Source organism: Microcaecilia unicolor, chromosome 5 (assembly GCF_901765095.1).
Source record: "Microcaecilia unicolor chromosome 5, aMicUni1.1, whole genome shotgun sequence".
Lineage (NCBI taxonomy): Eukaryota > Metazoa > Chordata > Amphibia > Gymnophiona > Siphonopidae > Microcaecilia > Microcaecilia unicolor.
In genome coordinates, this window is record NC_044035.1 from 325,205,691 (window position 1) to 325,226,188 (window position 20,498).

General features: G+C 42.2%; 1 protein-coding gene across 1 annotated transcript in view; it reads right to left on the bottom strand.

Moving 5' to 3' along the window:
* The window catches only part of LOC115470860 (fatty acyl-CoA hydrolase precursor, medium chain-like), a 105,606-nt gene that overhangs the window by 17,269 nt on the left and 67,839 nt on the right, over nt 1-20,498 (bottom strand). The window contains exons 7-8 of the mRNA XM_030204448.1: nt 18,556-18,657; nt 13,594-13,734 (exon numbers count right to left, since the gene is read on the bottom strand). Coding sequence (XP_030060308.1) covers nt 13,594-13,734; nt 18,556-18,657 — 243 coding nt within the window. The remainder of the gene's footprint in view (nt 1-13,593; nt 13,735-18,555; nt 18,658-20,498) is intronic.

Below are 20,498 nucleotides of genomic sequence, written 5' to 3' on the forward strand. Positions count from 1 at the left end.
TGCTCTTTCATACTCTCCACCTCAGACACTCTCTCAGCACATCCTTCTTTCTCAACTGCTTTTTCCTTTCTCCAAAATCAACTCTTTCAGAATAATGCTCACCAAAATTGGTTCACAGTAAAATGAACAATAATCTTTACAAACCAATATAAAATAAGCAAGGTAAATATTGCAATAACATTTTTCTCACACACACACACACACACACACACACATATATATATTATATATATATATATACATACACTTCCCCAGATTCACTTTGTTTCAATAAATAAACAAAGTGAGGCTGAATCCTGCCGACTATGCCATTTTTGTAATCCCCTCCCCTCCCCCACTCCTAGGTTACCAGGTGTTCAGATTCAGGTTTCCAATGTAGTCTGGACCGAGTGGCACAAACACACCAGGAGCGGAGAGGAGGTACAAAAAAAACTAGTGAAAAGTAGAATTGATTAAAAGTTACTTTATTTAAAACATTTGTTTTAAACTCAGCAATTCAGTATTTATAACTCGCTCACTAGCGGATGGTAAAAAATTCACAAATTGTTCTTTACACAACAAAATCGTTACACTTAAATTTATATGTTTAAATTTTCTAGGGCAACTTTGTTTCTATTGCTTATTGACTTTTACAAGTTTTATCAACAGTAGCTATTGACATTTGTATCTTTGTTTTTTTCCCATAGGTTCACTCACCCGGCTAAAGTATGCCACTAACATCAGATAAGTATTTCTTCCATTTATACCTTAAACATGCATGCAATAACAAAAAGTAACCATTCAGGATATGTCAGCTGTCAAGAATTGATTCTTTGGTTTTTTTTCTCTCTTTCAGGTTCTTCTTCTCATAGCGCAAGGTAAGTATAAAATGTATATGATTCTACACTTCTGCAACTAATGTCCTTTTGTAGTTTCTCCCCAGCTTATAGATGGCGTTAAAGGATACTTTATTTTCTAACTTTCTTGACTCTTTCTTCTTTTTCTCTTTCAACGTTGGGTACCATATTCTTGCTTGAAGATCACTGGAACCCCCCGATCAGGAACCTACTACACTGAACTTTAATAACAGAAAGGGAAGGAAGACCCTAAAATCTACCTAATACTGTAACCTTAAAAATTTAATGTACCAGAGTTCATTACTTCCCTCTCTAGCTCATCCCAATAAAAAAAAACAGATAATTATTACTCCCTACGCTATCCCTCCCACAAAATATTTTGTTAGAAAATATGAGATATAAATTTCTTTTATTTCCCAAAATTAGAATTCTAAATCCCTGCAATTAATAGGGACAACCCCATACACAGCCTTCAGAGAGGTATTTTCTTTTAAAATCACATCACAAAGCTAATCAGGCTCAATAGTAATACTTTTAGAAATTCTTCAGGCACATTAACCAAAAATATGCCCTCTCAGTTTGTAGCATAATTTAGCTTAATCCCTAAAACGTTAAGCCAATTACAGCATTGTAATACATACCAGAGCTGTGCTACTTAGTTACCAGCCCTGAGCCACAGCTCTCAGTCACACTTGTCACACGCTATAAGCCTGTATAGACACGGAAGGCTTTTAAAATGGTACAGCTAACATCAATCACACTTTTCTCTAACACCAGTACCCTTAATGAACACTCAATATGTCTGAAAATGAACTTATTTCCGAACAGCTGCTCTCAGACCTTTAACACACGTCTGACCAGCTTAACATTCACCTCCCAACTACCAACCGTAACTTTTAGAACGTACTGACATCACTGTCCCAGGCTCGAGCACTTGCCACGAGCCTTCACATTCTAAATCCCCACAGCACACAACCACAGCGTTTTTAAACCAAAATTCACACTTTTTAAATATATATATACAGGCAGCATGTTGAAGTAATGTAAATCTTTATACCTTAAGACTCTTGTAGCCTGAAACTTCTCCCTTTAAACCTGGCACACGCCTCCCGCAGTCCCCTTCAAACAGTCTGCCCTGCCTCTCCATCCTCCACCAACGCCACAGGTAAGAACATATTTATAAATTTTAACCCCTTGGGTTACAGAAATAATTCTGGATTTTGGGCAGATCTCTGGGCCTAGGGTTAATTGCGATAAATCTGAACTTCTACCATTGAGAGGCTCTACAATCGAGCCATGGCATGCATCTTTGTCCATCCCCCCGGTAATAAAGCCTATGAGGTGCTTAGGCATCTTTCTCAGTACAAATCCTCAAGTTATGTACAAGTGCAACATATTAGATCACATAAACAAAATCAAGCAGCTTTGTCATGTTTGGAAGGACCTCCCCTCTGTCCTTGTTTGGTAGAGTTGCTCTAGTCAAGATGGTTTTGCTACCTAAATTACTATATCTGTTACAAACTATCCCAATCTGGATTACCTGCAGATACGAAAGGATTTTTCAGAGCATCATTAGATCCTTTGTATAGAGTAAGTGGGGAGCGAGAATAGCCTTTGTTAAATTGGTCCTAGATAAATCTCAGGGGGTCTCAATCTCCTGGACATTTGTCTTTATAATGTAGCAGCATTGATGCACTTAGTCTCCGAGGGAGTTAAGGGTATGGCTAAGTAGATGCCTGAACACTGGATGCAGGGTTAGAATGCACCCTTCTCATTTGTCAATCTTGTGCATTTGAAATGTACTCCAGGTGCATGCTATGCATCCCATCTGCAATTTTTTAAGCCCATTTTGGGACCTCTATTTGAAATGTGCCGCTTATTTCATTAAGTAATCACAAAAGAGAGGGTAATACAGCATACAATATAAACAAGAAAAAGCAACACTGGGCCTTCAAGAAAGAGACAATAAAGGACTGCCATTGTCTCTTTCTTGAAGGCCCACTTCTACATGGAATGTTGCTAGTGGAATAGCAACATTCCATGTAGAATCTCAAATAGTAGCAACAGTGGAGGAGTGGCCTAGTGGTTAGGGTGGTGGACTTTGGTCCTGGGGAACTGAGGAGCTGAGTTTGATTCCCACTTCAGGCACAGGCAGCTCCTTGTGACTCTGGGCAAGTCACTTAACCCTCCATTGCCCCATGTAAGCCGCATTGAGCCTGCCATGAGTGGGAAAGCGCGGGGTACAAATGTAACAAAAAACAAACATATTCCAAACAATCGTGCATATTTCTACTTACCTTGCCAATGAAACCAAGCAAGCTAGTGAGCTAGCAAGCTATTAAAAAAAACCCTGTTTCAGAGAAAGAAAGAAACAGGGCTACAGGAGCCAGCTTTGGGTGCTTGAGCATCCCCAATATTGAACAAAGTCCTTGATTTTATCCAGGGAGAGGTCATTTCTATTGGGTTTAGCACCCACAATAATTAAAAAAAAATTTGGCTCCTAACACTTTCAGTAAAAGCACACATATCACCAAAACCATACAAGCATTTTTTTTGGCCACCCTTTACGCTTACCTTTATACAATAGAAAAACCAAAGGCTATTGGAGGAACAAATGCCAAAGCAAACAAGCAAAAACAAAAGCCTAAAGAGGAAAAAAAAAGGTTAGAAAACCAATAACATGCTAAAAACACATATCACTGAACATAGATGCATCTTACACTCACCTCTTCCCCCCCCCCCCCCCCCCGAAAAAAAGATCAACACTTAACTAACACGGACAAATAAGGTGCAGTCACACACACACAATGCTGAAGCAATGAAACACAATGACAAAAAGACCTGCACAGAACTACAGACAGGTCGTTAAAAAGCCTCAGGATTTTACAGCACTTTTTCAGCAGTATTTCCGCCCTTTACAGTGCACTTATGTGGTGCACACACATGTGCAGGAAAATTGCGTTGTTCGGGGCAAAAAAAAAAATGTGCGTCCATGCCAGCTACTTTGGATTCAGTTAGTACAATTACACCGCGCATATAATTTGAATGCCATTAGCTTCAAGCACTGGAGCTCTGTTTTTCTTTACTGTTCCTGCAGTATAAGGTAGGTGCTGTTCCCTACAGCACAGGAGTTTTCAGCATCGGCCCAGCACTTCATTTTCTTATCTGGTGATCTCCCATTCACAACTTGAGTGAGTACAAGGCAGTGTATTGTCAAGCTGAATACAAGATGGTGATGCAAGGAAGGGATCAAGGAGTTCCAAATGCAGCTGGGCTGCTTTTATCGCTTTATCCTGAGAAAAAACCACATATGCTCAGTAGATACCAAGGAAGTTTGATAACAGGAGACGGCATGATGTCATAAGGCTGAAGCCGGTCTCCACCCAAAGAGTTTTTAATTCTCCCCAATGTAGCCGCCGCCATCTTGGTACACCCAAAACAATGAAATTGAAAGGGCAACAAGCTCTGCCTACTGGCTTCAGCCCACATAATGGGCCAGATAGGCTCATGCTGTCTCCTGTTATCAAACCTCTTTGGTAATACAAAGAAAGGAGCACAGAAAAATAAATGTGGGTGATCCCGCTGTCATGTTTTCCAGGCAGGAACTGGGTTTGTGAGCCCTTGGGCCACTGCTGAGGAGCGGCAGTGGCAGGCAAAACCACCCCACACAGGGACAAGGCAGAACACTGACAGGGCCAGCTAGACTTCACCTGCGCTTGACCACCGTTCCTCAGGAGTTGAGCCCCTGAGTGCAGGTGACTGGCAGGACTTACCAGACAGGGCCGGAACTGGATACCAGCAGGATACACACAGGGACTAGAACACACAGGGAGGCTAGGCAGAATACTAGACTAAGACTCTCAGACAGACAAGGGACAGAACTGAAAGCTGCAAGCAGCCACTGAAACAGGGAACAAACACTGATAGTGTTATGGTATAAGCCAATCATCAGAATTAAATGTGTAGCATGATGTTGTGTTGGATCAGATACATATATATACACACCAATATATTAGTGCAGCTTTTAAAAATATATATTTGACACTGCAGCAGGACTGGCTTTCCTTCCAAAAGCCCTCTTCCCTCTCCCTTTGGGGAACGTTTAAAAGACATTTAAAAGACAAAGGCACTGCTGCAAGGACCTCACCTCCCCCTTTCCCTCCCTCTTTAACAAAAGACTTCTCAAGTAAGAGACTGCCTCAAGGTTAAATTGACTCTCTTCCTCTGATCAACACAACAAACATCAAAGGTAACCAGTAGAGGCAAGGAGACAAGCAGGTGGGAAAGGTATGAAATACAGCTACTAAAGACAAAAGACACCTGCTGGCTGCCCCAGACAAATCTTATCACAGAAATTCAAGCAGGGAAAACCCTGCACTACAATAAACAATTTGTCAGCAAAATCCAGACAGCAAGTCTTGTGATGTCATAAGGCTATTATCAAAAACAAAATTACAGAGCACATCCGAGGACATGGATTACTGAGACCAAGTCAGCATGGCTTTTGTGTGGGGAAATCTTGCCTGACCAATTTACTTCAATTCTTTGAAGGAGTGAACAAACATGTGGACAAAGGGGAGTCGGTTGATATTGTGTATCTGGATTTTCAAAAGGCGTTTGACAAGGTACCTCATGAAAGGCTACAGAGGAAATTGGAGGGTCATGGGATAGGAGGAAATGTCCTATTGTGGATTAAAAACTGGTTGAAGGATAGGAAACAGAGAGTGAGGTTAAATGGGCAGTATTCACAATGGAGAAGGGTAGTTAGTGGGGTTCCTCAGGGGTCCGTGCTAGGACCGCTGCTTTTTAATATATTTATAAATGATTTAGAGATGGGAGTAACTAGCGAGGTAATTAAATTTGCTGATGACACAAAGTTATTTAAAGTCGTTAAATTGCGACAGGATTGTGAAAAATTACAAGAGGACCTTACGAGACTGGGAGACTGGGCGGCTAAATGGCAGATGATGTTTAATGTGAGCAAGTGCAAGGTGATGCATGTGGGAAAAAAGAACCTGAATTATAGCTACGTCATGCAAGGTTCCACGTTAGGAGTTACAGACCAAGAAAGGGATCTGGGTGTCGTCGTCGATAACACACTGAAACCTTCTGCTCAGTGTACTGCTGCGGCTAAGAAAGCGAATAGAATGTTGGGTATTATCAGGAAAGGTATGGAAAACAGGTGTGAGGATGTTATAATGCCGTTGTATCGCTCCATGGTGCGACCGCACCTTGAGTATTGTGTTCAATTCTGGTCGCCGCATCTCAAGAAAGATATAGTAGAATTGGAAAAGGTGCAGCGAAGGGCGACTAAAATGATAGCGGGGATGGGACGACTTCCCTATGAAGAAAGACTAAGGAGGCTAGGGCTATACAGCTTGGAGAAGAGACGGCTGAGGGGAGACATGATAGAGGTATATAAAATAATGAGTGGAGTGGAACAGGTGGATGTGAAGCGTCTGTTCACGCTTTCCAAAAATACTAGGACTAGGGGGCATGCGATGAAACTACAGTGTAGTAAATTTAAAACAAATCGGAGAAAATTTTTCTTCACCCAACGTGTAATTAAACTCTGGAATTCGTTGCCGGAGAAAGTGGTGAAGGCGGTTAGCTTAGCAGAGTTTAAAAAGGGGTTGGACGGTTTCCTAAAGGACAAGTCCATAAACCGCTACTAAACGGACTTGGAAAACTCCAAAATTCCAGGAATAACATGTATAGAATGTTGTACGTTTGGGAAGCTTGCCAGGTGCCCTTGGCCTGGATTGGCCGCTGTCGTGGACAGGATGCTGGGCTCGATGGACCCTTGGTCTTTTCCCAGTATGGCATTACTTATGAGACCAAGATACCACAATGCTTTGCAAATGCCCAAGGGTCGTGTGCAAACCAGGAAACCAAGACAGAGATACACATGGCATGTCTTCCTGCAGCTTGCAAGAATATAAAAGATAGAAGCTGTTCCAGACAAGCAGATGATGCTTCCCTTCAACTGCAACACAGATTCTTCTCTTCCTGGGACCTGTAGCCACCTGTCTGCTATGAGGATCTCTTCTGCAAACATGTGCTTACCTCATGCTGTTCATACTATGTAACAAGGACTTGTAAGTAACATAACATTTGATCTAGACCTGCTACTTTACTTAAGCACAGATTATCTGTAAAGATCTTTAAAAAAACCTACCTCTCGTGTGCATTTGTATATTAAATCAACCTTTTTGAAGCTAAAAATACGATCTCTTTGTGTTCTGAGTATATGGTATCTTTTATATATACTTAATTTATTTAATTTATTGCAATTATCACCTTTGGTGATTGGTGGAGAAATTAATATCCTAAAACTTATAAATACAGCGCCTGCTCTTAAATTATAAACAGTAGCGAGTGCTCTAGAGCTCTTTCCCCCAAGATAAATAATTTCTTGTAACATTTTTATTGGTGCAGAACGTGGGCAGATATACTGTACGAGTGAAGTAACGGTGTTCTTAAATTATATTTTTGTATTTTGCTGCAATACTGTGCGAGTGAGGTAGCGGTATTCTTAAATTATATTTTTGTATTTTGCTGCTTTATAGAGACCTGAGTATCAGGTTTCATTAATTAAACTTCCAATTGATAAATTGATAAGGTTTTCAGGTATTCAAAATGTTATGCTGGATGGATATTTGGGCTTTGCCAGTATGGCAATATCTAAGTACTTACACGCTTATTGCGCTTATGTACTGTATAACAAAAATTTTAGGCATGCTCTGGCATAAAATAAAAACCAGTTTTGCAGTTTCTTTTGAGGAGGACATAGATAACCCCACTTTGCCTAAGCAATGCGTAGAATCCTCTGGCCCTAATCCTTGGACCCATAAAGTAACTGATGATATTTCCATCCCCTCTGATATTAAAACAAAATGTGACATATTCAATTAAGTCAGGGAGCAAGAGGAATTCTGCCTGTCTCTGGTTAATGTGGACCATTTATAAGAAAGCCTTAAAAGAACATGCAGAATTGAATGAGAAGTTACTAACCAAAGAGAGAGAATGCATGCAGGTAGACACAGAAAAGGATTTTTTGATCACAATGGCTAATTGCTTAAATTATCAATTAAACTATTCCAAACAGCAGATAGCGCAACATCAAGCTCAGGAGAGTAAAATGAAAGCCCATATTTTAGCTTTAGAAATGCAGGCCAGCCAGGTTCCAGACTTGAAGCATTTAATCAGAGAATTAATACTGCAAATGCCACATATAGATGAGAATATTGTTCATGTACACTGTCACAAGGAGATAGAAACCTTAAGACAAAAATTACAGGATGCTCGTATGCAGGTCTCAACCATTACGGGTCTCCCATGTGCCCCTCCAGACCCAAACACAGCTACAGCCATGCCTGTCTCAGCCATGGTAACAGTATCACAGTCCACACCCATAGCAGGAGGTTCAACTAGAACCATTAGTTCCCAGGCCCCCTCACAGCATCCAAAACCCCAGTGCATAGGAACACAACCTGCTCTGCAGTCTAATTTAAATGCTCATGATTCAGCTCTTCAACACACAGATGCACCACCTGGGCTGCATTCTGATCTAAGCTCCCATAGAAGGGACCTCTAATAAGAGAATCAGCTCCTCAGTATGTAGCTACTGAAAACCGCCAGCATGCATGTGACATTTTAAGATCTCATGGTGAGAATATTTCATATTGGGAAAATAAACCCACTAGTACCCTTACTGCAAGAGCCTTGCAGATATTGCAGATAGCTAACAATAACAAGAGAAACCTGCCCCCAGATAAGCAGAAACCTATAACTGCAGGTCCTATGGTACCAGACACTGACATATTCTCAGGCCTCCTTGAAATTTAATTCCTATAAACATGAGGAGACACATCCAGCCTGGACTGGACTTCTCCACAGCATGACCCACTCTGCATATGGCAGTGGGATCCAGGTGGTTGATTTTTAGAATAGGTTGGACAGGAATATAGAAAAAGTTTTTGCAATAAACCTTTTGTAACACTGTAAATAGTTTCTAAGGATTTAAAATGTAGCTTCTATTGTTCTTTTGAATGTGTAAGATTTAATAATGTCTCTCTGCAATAAGTAAGATTTAAAGATGTAGCTTCTATTGTGACTATAGTATGTTTGAGAAATAGATGTACCTATATAATATTGTTTAAGGATTTCAAAATGTCTTTTTCTGATGAGTGACTCCCACTGGAGTTGAAACTAAAATACTGGGTAAGAAGTTTTAAAATTGCCTCTTTCCAATAAGTAACTCCCACTTGAGCTGAAACTTAATATTGTGCTTTAATGTGAATTAACAAGATATGCTTACTTTTATAGAAAAGAAACTAAAGCCTGTCTGCACGCTGCTTGTATACTATGGTCTAAGATTATAGGAAGGAACTGCGGAACAAGAGAGGGATCCCCTACCAGAACCAGCCATGTGACCTGCTAATATTAATGTGAAAGTGTCTTATTCTTGTCTTTTTCAGAGTTCGAGTTTCTACTTATGAAATAGTGATCCTGTTCTACTTATGAGATATTAATACTTTTAATGGTGCTAGTAATTAATATATACATGGCTATCTCAGATACCTGTTCTACATTTTAAAATAGATCTATGCCTCTTCTACATTTTTAAATGAATAGATCTATACCTGTTCTACTTACGAGATAGTGACATGTATAATTTTGCTAATTGTTGCTTATTTCTAAATGAATGAAACTGCTGTGGTAATCCAAATGGATGCCACAAGTGCTGCTTTTGGTGCTTTTTGTGCTTTATTAATTTTGCTAATTGTTGCTTATTTCTAAATGAATGAAAATGCTTTGGCAATCCAAGATGGATGCCGCGTACGTTGCTTTTGTGCTTTTTGTGCTTTATTTGCAGGTTAAGCTCAAGCCTGGATCTGGAATGGACGATCGGAGACCTAAAGACCTACTAGAGCTCCTTGTTTGTTTGTCATGTGGTCTCCATGTTATATGTTTGTTTTATTTTATGGGGTACCCAAGAAACTATACACAGACATTAATAGACCCTCCCTACTAACAGTCCCTCCATTAGTTCACATTGTCCAAGAAAGAAAGGAAAAAGACCATTTTCACTGGCAGAAAAGCTACAGAAAAGATTATTATACAAGCTACAGACATATATTAAGTTCTACCAATTGCTATCTAAGGTTATATATTCACATGTGTATATTTGAAAATATGAGCAAAGGTTTCTCTTTATATGATCTACCAGATACAGTCAGTATACTGAATGTTTCTAACCTTTTTAGTTTATTCTACATCACAGCCAGTACATACAAAATGCTCTCTCTGGAATGAAATATTGGCTGTGTGCAAAGCACAATTAACATATCTTTTCTAAATTCTTTACAACATTAAACACATGAGTATTGTCTATTAATTTGCTACATTAAACACTGCTAAAGCAGATAAATATGGTAACCTTTTACCACACTCATTACCCATAAATAGTTTCTCTCTAAAAAAAAAAAGTTTCTCTCTGAAAAAAAAAAAAGTTTCTCTCTGAAAGGTATTTCATGGCACTATACCATGACTCTGTTTTTGCTTATTTGGTCAATAATTAAGTAGATATTGTGGTATAGGATTGATAAGAATAATTTTCTTTTTGTGTATTATTATGATAATTGAATACATATGCCTTTCTTATTTCTAATGATAACAGTAGTATAGCAGTTCCATATTACCATTCTTGTTTCTGTATTAGAACTATCTGTCCTTCTATTATTGCTAATGATGCACTGTTCATAGTAAGTGATTTTAGTAATTACAGACCAATGCTGCAGTATGTTCCCAATGATTTATCCATACACACCCCTGAACTACTACCTATTCCCTTAGATGTTATTGCTATCAATACATCAGTTAGCCTCTGAAATAGAGAATATAGGGAAACATTCACAGAGTATTTTTCCTTGGAATGTCAAACGCTGAGAATATGACTGAATAGATTGGTCCATCCCATTGCGGTGGTAAATTGGTCAATTGCGCGCACTCATGCTATTGATTTGGCTAGCATACTGGGTAAGATATCCTGTGGCATAAACTTGGGAGCAGCCTATGCCCCTGAGCAGGTGACACAAAAAGAGAAAGTCTCTGGGAAATAGAGCAAGGTGACGCTTCTGTGGCTGAAGTCATATAAAGTGTACTTGCAAGCCTATTTTAAACCAGAGCAAAGCCACACTCTGCCACCTGACTGACTAGAAGTCTAATGAAACTGACCACAGAAAACTTAACCCTAGCTACCTAAATGTAAGGCATGAGTAACAGCAAACAAAATTAATAATGATGAGTCTTTTTGCTTATAACAGTCATATTCCAGCTAAGGACATATTCCAAGATTCATAGTAGATGACCACAGGAGAAGACCTGCACGGTCCATCCAGTCTGTTCAATGTCCACTATTAAAAGAGTCACCTCTCCCAATACACATGCCCATGTAAACAGTTTAGTATCTTTGCTACTGTTCTTTTTGAAATTATGCTACTGTACTAGGTTAGAGTTTTTAATTTTAGCTTTTATAGTTTTTATGGTTCCTCATTCCAATATATTAAAAATTTATTGTATCTCGGAACCAAGAGAGGGAATGTTATGGTATAAGCCAATTGTCAGAATTCAGAGTTATTGATTTTATGTATATATAAAAATGCAGCTTTTAAAAGATGTATTGAAACTGCATTTCAATACCTTCTTTCAACTTTTCCTTTTCAACTTTTCCTTGGGAACTTCTGATAGCAGGACTAGTCAATTACAAACACTTAACAGAGACAAAGGGGTACTGTGCTTCAAAGAGAAATAAAACTCTCTCTGCCCTCCCACCTAAAAAGACTGAACAAAAGCATGACTAAGGTGGATACTTGAAGAATCACATAGAGGCTTATTTTCAAAGCACTTAGCCTCCCAAAGTTCCATAGAAATCTATGGCACTTAGCCTCCCAAAGTGCTTTGAAAATATGCCTCATAGACATCTCCACCAGCAGACAGATAGTCTGGAAAAGGCATAACTCCAGCTATTAACAAAGACTTCAGAGGGGAAAACCATAAACAAGACATTTGCTTGTCAAACCATTTGGTAGTTACCTCAGATATGTATACCTGCCCCCTCCCATCAGCTTTCAGACATGTGCAGAAAGGAAGGACTTATAATGTGTATCTGCTCCAGAGACTGAGCAGGAAGCCTTTTCACATCAAAAGACCATTTGTCAGCAAAATCCAGACAGCAAGTCTTGTGATATCATAAGACATGAGACCAAGATACCACAATGCTTTGCAAATGCCCAAGGGTCGTGTGCAAACCAGGAAACCAAGACAGAGATACACATGGCATGTCTTCCTGCAGCTTGCAAGAGTATAAAAGATAGAAGCTGGTCCAGACAAGCAGATGATGCTTCCCTTCAACTGCAACACAGATTCTTCTCTTCCTGGGACCTGTAGCCACCTGCCTGCTATGTGCTTACCTCATGTTCTGCAAACATGTGCTTACCTCATGCTGTTCATACTATGTAACAAGGACTTGTAAGTAACATAACTTTTGATCTAGACCTGCTACTTTACTTAAGCACAGATTATCTGTAAAGATCTTTTAAAAAAACCTACCTCTCGTGTGCATTTGTATATTAAATCAACCTTTTTGAAGCTAAAAATACGGTCTCTTTGTGTTCTGAGTATATGGTATCTTTTATATATACTTAATTTATTTAATTTATTGCAATTATCACCTTTGGTGATTGGTGGAGAAATTAATATCCTAAAACTTATAAATACAGCGCCTGCTCTTAAATTATAAACAGTAGCGAGTGCTCTAGAGCTCTTTTCCCCAAGATAAATAATTTCTTGTAACAAAAGATAAGGGACAGGACTGAAAGCTGCCAGGCAGCCACTGAACAAGAAACACAGACAACCTAGAACTAGACAAAGACATACAAACAAGAAACAATACTGGGAAACAAGCAATACAGTACAAGAAGCTACACAAAGACTAAATTAGAATCAGGCAAGAATACAGACTATAAACTGGACTAGGCAGAAGTGCAGCAGCACCCCAACATACCAGGGCCTTAGGCAATGCAAAGGCAAAGCAGAGAGTCTCCAAATGGCTAATATGCCCAGCAGCAGCTGAGATTCACAGCTGCAGCAATCACCAGGCAGCTACGGGTGCTGTGCAGGCTCAGCTGCAGCAATCACCAGGCAACTACAGGTGCTGTGCAGGCTCAAACAAGACAAGCAAGTCTGGCAGGCCGGAAGATCCAGACTGGACTGGGCTGAAGTCTGGAACTGGAAACAGCACACAGACAATCCAATGCAGCCACCAGGTCTGGCCACCAGCGGGCAAGAGGAACACAAACCAAAACACAGGCAGAAAGCATACTGAAACACAGAGAGGCCTAATACACACAGGTGCAGTATAGTAGAGCACTCAGAGCCATGCTGGAAGCAGCCAACACACAGGGACAGAGACAGAACTAACTCAGGAAGACCAGACAGAAGCCAGCTCAGAAGCTGACTGCCAGAAATAAGGTGAGCCTGAGAAGGGTCACGACCACAGACGTGACACCCGCATATTCTCTTACATGAAAAGATTAGCAAAGGAGGTGGGTATGGAAGAACTCTTTGAGATCCAGGTGGGGAATTTGCCAGTTGAACTAAAATAGCTCTATTTATGCCTGTAAATAGAAATCTCCACATTTAATAATGCCTTTTAATATATGTTTGTGATACGAAAAGTCTTGTATAGTCTTACGCTTGAAAGTAGCCAGCCAAATTCATCAGTATTAACTCCAAATATACAGGGGACAGGGTTGACTTCTTTATTTGCCAGTAGCTCTTTAGGGCTCTTTCGAAGAACGACACCATCCATAACAAAATGGAACCGAACAGTTTTCTGAAAGAAGAAAATGCAGCAGGTTATGAGTCAATTCCTTCTCTAGCAGAAAGGATTAGCAAGGGTCTAAATGCATGGACAGGTGCAAAACAACCCACGGTCCGTCCCCCCCCCCCCCCCCCCCCGCCTTATGATCTTCCATGGCACAATACATCTCCCAATCCTCCTCCCTCCTAAACCAGTGGCTGTGACAGGAGTGATGCCCCAGATGAACTGCCCATGAGTGCCAAAGTTTAAAATGGCACTGCAGATCCCTAGCTGTATTCAATTGCAGAATGGTCATAATAATCTCTCTCTCGGCACATGAACCAGCACTAGTGTCACAGAAGATTTAGAGAAAATCCAGTGCTGGAAACATATCAACTGCTTCAGGTTAGGGAAAGATTCTGCAGCAAGGTTTACAAAATTAATTTGGTTGCATACTTGCGCATAATTTGAATATACCCAAAGTAAATTTTTTATGCTAACATTTTTATATGTTTTCATTTGAAAAATTGGATCAATATTAAAATCTGGCAGTGAGTCATGGCATTTGAAAGAATTTGTATTATCAGAGCCTGGAGTGGACTAGCAGTGGTCTGGGCCCTTGGGTAGTAAAGGTCATTGGACCCCCCTGGCTGCTTCCCCCACCCCCTCCCGCATGCTACAGCCCCAGTGCAGCTGCTGCTTCCCTCCCACATACTACAGTCCCCCACCTTTGCTCCCAGCAACCTCCCTGCACATTATAGCCTCCTGAGCCTCAGTGAGTACTCCCTAGTCCTACCTTGAAAGTAGAGAGTTGCACGGGGACAGAAATCCTACCCATCCCCGCCCATCCCTGCTGGAATCTTACCCGTCCCCACCCATCCCCGCTGGAATCTTACCCGTCCCCACCCATCCCCGCAAAAATTTAAACCATCCCAACCCGTCCCCACCCGTCCCCGCAAGAATTTAACCCATCCCCGTAAGAATTTAATAGTACATAAAAGAAAGTTCCAGTCAGCTCCCTTTCTGGATTTGAGCCACAGCACTGTAGGCAAGGACGGACCGGAAGTTGGAACTTGGAACACTCTGGTGCGCACATGTAAGATTTGTCTCTGATTCACTGGGATTGTGTGCTGAGAGGCCACCACATGCACGCGCCAGTAGGTCAGGTGACATCTGATTCTCGTGCCTGTGTCAGAGCTGAGGTCTGTGCACCAGCCTGGGAGCAAAGAGGATTAATAGTAACATAGTAAGTGACAGCAAATAGAACTGAACGGTCCATCCACTCTGCCCAATAGTCACACTCATGATCAATTCATCATTAAATCAATGAGTGTGATATTATATACTTGATTATGGTCTTTCTTTCGTGTTTCTAGAACAAAGACCACAGGAGTCTATCTGGCCCCATCCTTATGTTCCAACTGCTGGAGTTGCCATCGAAGCCCACTCCAGCCTATTCATGTTCTCATTTGTGAGACACAGACCGTAAAAGTCTGTCCAGCACTGTCCTCATGTTCCAGCCACTGAAGTTGCTGTCTAAGCCCTTTCCAGCCCATCCTACACCAGATTGCTATGTATGAGACACAGAACATACAAGTCTGCCAGGTATCAGCCCTAGTTCATCACAGCCAGAGTCGCCATCTAAGCGTCACTTGACACATCCACACACATGCAGCCATTTAAGGTTAGCTTTTATATAACTTCCATTTTCTAATTAGAGATCCTCTGTGTTCATCCCACGCCTTTTTGAATTCCGTCATCATTTGTGACTCTACCACCTCCTTAATGGAAGACTTTCCACATTTATGCTGTTAAATCAAGGAAGAAGAGGAGGAGGAGACAGCACTCAAATAAATTGGTATTCGGTAGATGAGAGGCTGGTGCAGGTGCAGCTTACACTTCCACAGGAAGCCCACAGAACTGGTTCCATCCCCGCGGGAACCCCGCAGAACTGCTTCCATCCCCGCGGGAACCCCGCAGGAACTGCCTCCGTCCCCGCGGGAATCCCGCGGGTTCCGCGGGATTCCCGTGGGGACGGAAGCCGTGCAGCTCTCTACTTGAAAGTCCCTAGTGGTCTAGTGTCTTCGTCAGGAGAAGGAAAGAATTCCACTCTTTCCTACCCACTGCTGCTACTCTGCCCAGCACCACCATGTTTTCAAAATGGCTGCCAAGACTTCTCATGGCTACAGGAAGTTTTAGCAGCCATTTTGAAAACACAGTGATGCCAGGCAGAGCAGTGGGCAGGAAAGAGTGGGGTTCTTTCTTGTCCCCAAAGAGGCCACTAGACCACCATGGCCCTTCAAGTTGGGATTGGGGAGGGCTAGAGATACCATATGGCTCCAGAAAAAGGAGGACACTGATCCAGTCTGGGTTTGGCTTCCATTAAAAGCAATAGAAGTAAAACCTAGACTGGCTCAATCTGACCTCCTTTTTCTGGAGCCATATGGTAACCCTAGGGAGGGCCCACTGAGATACAGGGGTCTTTAATGTGTCGGGGGAGAGGTATCCTCTGGGCCCCCTAGAGTTTCTGGGCCCTCGGGCACTGCCTGGTTGCCTGTGTGGTCAGTCCACCCATGATCAGAGCTACTAAAGATAAGTAGCAACACTGAATATATGTCAAGAATACTTATTCATCCTCTATACATTTAGCTAAATTATGACAGCCATTTTGCTGGCCTAAATTAAATCGCTTAGGGGTCTTTTTACTAAAGTGCGCTAGAAAGTGGCCAGTGCAGCAGTTAGCGTGTGGGTTTGCCATGCATTCTGGCCACTTTCTATCACAACAAAAAAATAGCTGCGGTTGGCTTATTTTTAATAGCGGTAAGGGCTCCCACACTGCTCTTGCACTAATCAGATAGTGCGCAGTAATGTGCCCGCGCTACCCAATTAGCAAAGGCAAAGCTACTCTACGCCCACAGACATGCCTCCTATGGCTTAGTAAAAGGGCTTAGTTTACTAACAAATAACAGAGTAGTTTGCAACATCATAATGAAATAAAGTAAAAAAGTAAGAGAAAGTAAAACTAAAACAGGTTAATAAAACCAAACATCAAGACATTGGAGCCTGGTGCAACGCACAAGCACACCAAAAGCTTATCTTTAGCATGCTTAATGATCCACATTCACTATTGTTAAATTATTAAAGAGCATCTTGATAGATTATTTTTAAGAAGGCCTAATATAAATATCACATAATATGGACTCTAAAGAAGAAAGTTATTAAGTTGTGCTAGGGCTTTAAGTCACATTATTTGCCCATTAAAGGGTACTAAACTATCTGGCCCTATTTTATGCCTATGCACTTTGAAAATGAGTGGCATAGGGCCTGATTTTCGAAAGAGATCGCCGACCATCTTCCGACACAAATTGGGAGATGGCCGGTGATCTCCTGAAGTCGGCCAAATCGGTTTAATCGAAAGCAGATTTTGGCCGGCTTCAACTGCATTCCGTCGTGGGGCCGGCGAAAGTTCAAGGGGGCGTGCCGGCATGGTAGCGAAGGCGGGACGGGGACGTGCGTTGAGATGGCCGGCTTCACCTGATAATGGAAAAAAGAAAGCCGGCCTTCACGAGAATTTGGTCTGCTTTATTTGGACCCTTTTTTTCCAGGTCCAAGTCCCCAAAAAGTGCCCGAACTGACCAGATGACCACCGGAGGGAATCGGAGATCACCTCCCGACGCCCCCAGTGGTCACTAACCCCCTCCCACCCTCAAAAAAACAACTTTCAAAACTTTTTTTGCCAGCCTCTATGCCAGCCTTAAATGTCATACTCAAGTCCATCGCAGCAGTATACAGGTCCCTGGAGCAATTTTAGTGGGTGCAGTGGACTTCAGGCAGGCGGACCCAGGCCCATCCCCCCTACCTTTTACACTTGTGGAGGTAAATAGGAGCCCTCCAACCCCCCCCCCCCCAAAACCTACTGTATCCACATGTAGCTGCCCCTTCACCCCTTAGGGCTATGGTAGTGGTGTATAGTTGTGGGGAGTGGGTTTTGGGGGGCTCAGCACCCAAGGTAAGGGAGCTATGCACCTGGGAGCTATTTTTATTTATTTTTTTTACTTTTTAGAAGTGCCCCCTAGGGTGCCCGGTTGGTGTCCTGGCATGTGAGTGGGACTAGTGCACTATGAATCCTGGCCCCTCCCACGACCAAATGCCTTGGATTTGGTCGGGTTTGAGATCGCCGGCTTCGGTTTCCATTATGGGCAAAATCCGAGGCCGACCATCTGAAACTCGGCCATCTCTGACATTTGTCCGGCCCAACCATATTATCGGAAAAAAAGATGGCCGACCATCTTTTTCGAAAATACGGTTGGCTCTGCCCCTTCGCGGCGCCATCCTCGGAGATGGCCGGTGCCGTTCAATTATCCCCCTCATAGTGATCCACATAGAGAAGGTGGACTACACATGGATGAAATGTCAGAGAGAACCTTTTCAATCACAGTATTGGGGGGGGGGGGGGGGGGGGGTGCACAAATTCAGAGTCCTGAGTATCTGAGAATCATCCCTGCTCCTGGTTCAGTTTCAATTGATTAGTCAGGAGCTGCTTCAGTAACTAGTCTAGAGGCTGCACAGTCTGTCCATCACCATTTGCTGGAGACAGAGAAATACTAATTATCTGATGCTGCACGGTGCCTTTGTGAGGTGAAGCATGCAGGACTTCTTTTTTTCCTCTGTCTTCATCCACAAGTCAACAGACACAACCAAGAGGTTCTGGACTGGTGTGGTAAGCACATAAAGAAACATGTATTTGCATTATGATAAGGGGGAGGGGCCAATACACTTGTCTGCCTAGGGCACACCAAAGAGTGAATCCTGCCCTGTAGATTCCTAGTTCTTATGAACCAGAACTGTACCTACCAGGCTGGTAGAAATGTTAAGCATCTCTTCTTCAGTTTTCATCCTTAAACACTCAACCAGTGCAGCAGAACTCATCTTGCAGCCAGAGACATCAGCTGCTTCCTGCAGAAAATAAGCACAAAACAGACCCCATTCTTCAATGAATTATCTGTAAGGCATCGTATTGATTATGTGATCTAGTAAATATGGATTTGAAAACCACCTTTGCGAGGCTGTATTTGTGCTATGGTAACCCTGCAAGTTTTTCATAGCCTTTGAAAGTTTCTATTGGAGAAACTTTAATATATAAACATCCTCCCCCTAATTCTATAAAAGGTGCCTCAAGATGTACGTGCACATCTTAAATAATTAGCCAACCAATTAGTGCTAATTGTCATTTTAACAAGCAATTAATCAGTAATTAGAATCAAGATGTATGTGCCTAAATTTTAAGCACATCCTGGAAAAAGGGGCACAGAAATGGGAGGGTTATGGGTGGGGCGGAGCATGGACATGGATTTAAGTTTCATGCACAATTCAGTGGCGTAGCCAGACTGCCAATTTTGGGTGGGCCTGAACCCAAAGTGGGTGGGCACAAATTTTTCTCTCTACCCCACCCCCCACCAGCAAAATTTAGTCACACTCAGATGCATTTGTCACTCAGGGTAAAGTGCTGCTTTTCAGTGCATCCGATTTCAGACAATTTATTTAATAGCCTAATCCTTTTCAGTGAGCTTTCAGAGGCCAAAACCTCCTGCCTCAGGTCAGTATAATGCTGTTACGGTATCCTCTCCTGACCTAAGGAAGGAAGTATTGGTCTCTGAAACTTTATTAACACCATATTACTTTATCCTAAATTAAAAATAAAATTATTTTCTTTACCTTTGTTGTATGGCCATTTACTTTTTCTCATTGTGTTGCTCCCAGTCTCTAGATTCCGCTTTCCTTCGTTTTCGCTTAACTCTTCTGCCAGGGTTTCCTGGCCATTTGTCATTTTTCTCTCCTTTTTCTTTGCTTTCTTCAATATTTTTCTGCCTCTCTCTGTGTCCAGATTTAATTCATTCTTACTATCCATTCTTTAATTTCCTTCATCTACTTATGGCTTTTCATCTTTTTCTCACCCATGTTCTCCCGATGCCCCTTCCTCTTATTCTCCAATCTTTCACTACTCCCCTTTTCCATGCAGCAGCTCTCCCCATCCTTCCAATAGTCTCCCCTCTTTCTTTCTGCATCCTTCCATCCAGTGTCACCTCTTTCTCCCTACCCTTCCATCCAGCGTCTCCTCTCTTTCTCTCCCCATCCTTCCACTTATCTACCCTCTCTCCTGATCCTTCCATCTAATGTCTCTCTCCCTCCTTCTAACCAGTGTCTCTCTACCCTTTTCTGTTCAGTGTCCCTTCTCTTTCCACATCCTTCCAGTCTCTCTCCTTTCTCTCTGCATCCTTTCATCCATCTCCCCTCTTTCTCTCCCCATCCTTCCGTTTTCCCTCTTTCTCTGCCATCCTTCCGTCTGTTTTCCCTCTTTCTCTCCCCATCCTTCCATCTGTTTTCCCTCTTTCTCTCCCCATCCTTCCATCTGTTTTCCCTCTTTCTCTCCCCATCCTTCCATCTGTTTTCCCTCTTTCTCTCCCCATCCTTCCATCTGTTTTCCCTCTTTCTCTGCCATCCTTCCATTTGTTTTCCCTCTTTCTCTCCCCATCCTTCCATTTTCTCTCTCTCTCTTCCATCCTTCTGTCTGTTTTCCCTCTCTCTCTCCCGTTTTCCCTCTCTCTGCCATCCTTTCATCTGTTTATCCCTCTTTCTCTCCCCATCCTTCCGTTTTCCCTCTTTCTCCCCATCCTGTCATCCGTTTTCCCTCTCCCGATTCAGGCCCACTCGATTCAGGCCCGCCAGCCCCAGCTCCCATTGCCGGCCACTGCTGCTTTTCCTGTTGAGCAGCAGGGCCGGCGCTACAAAAAGAAGAA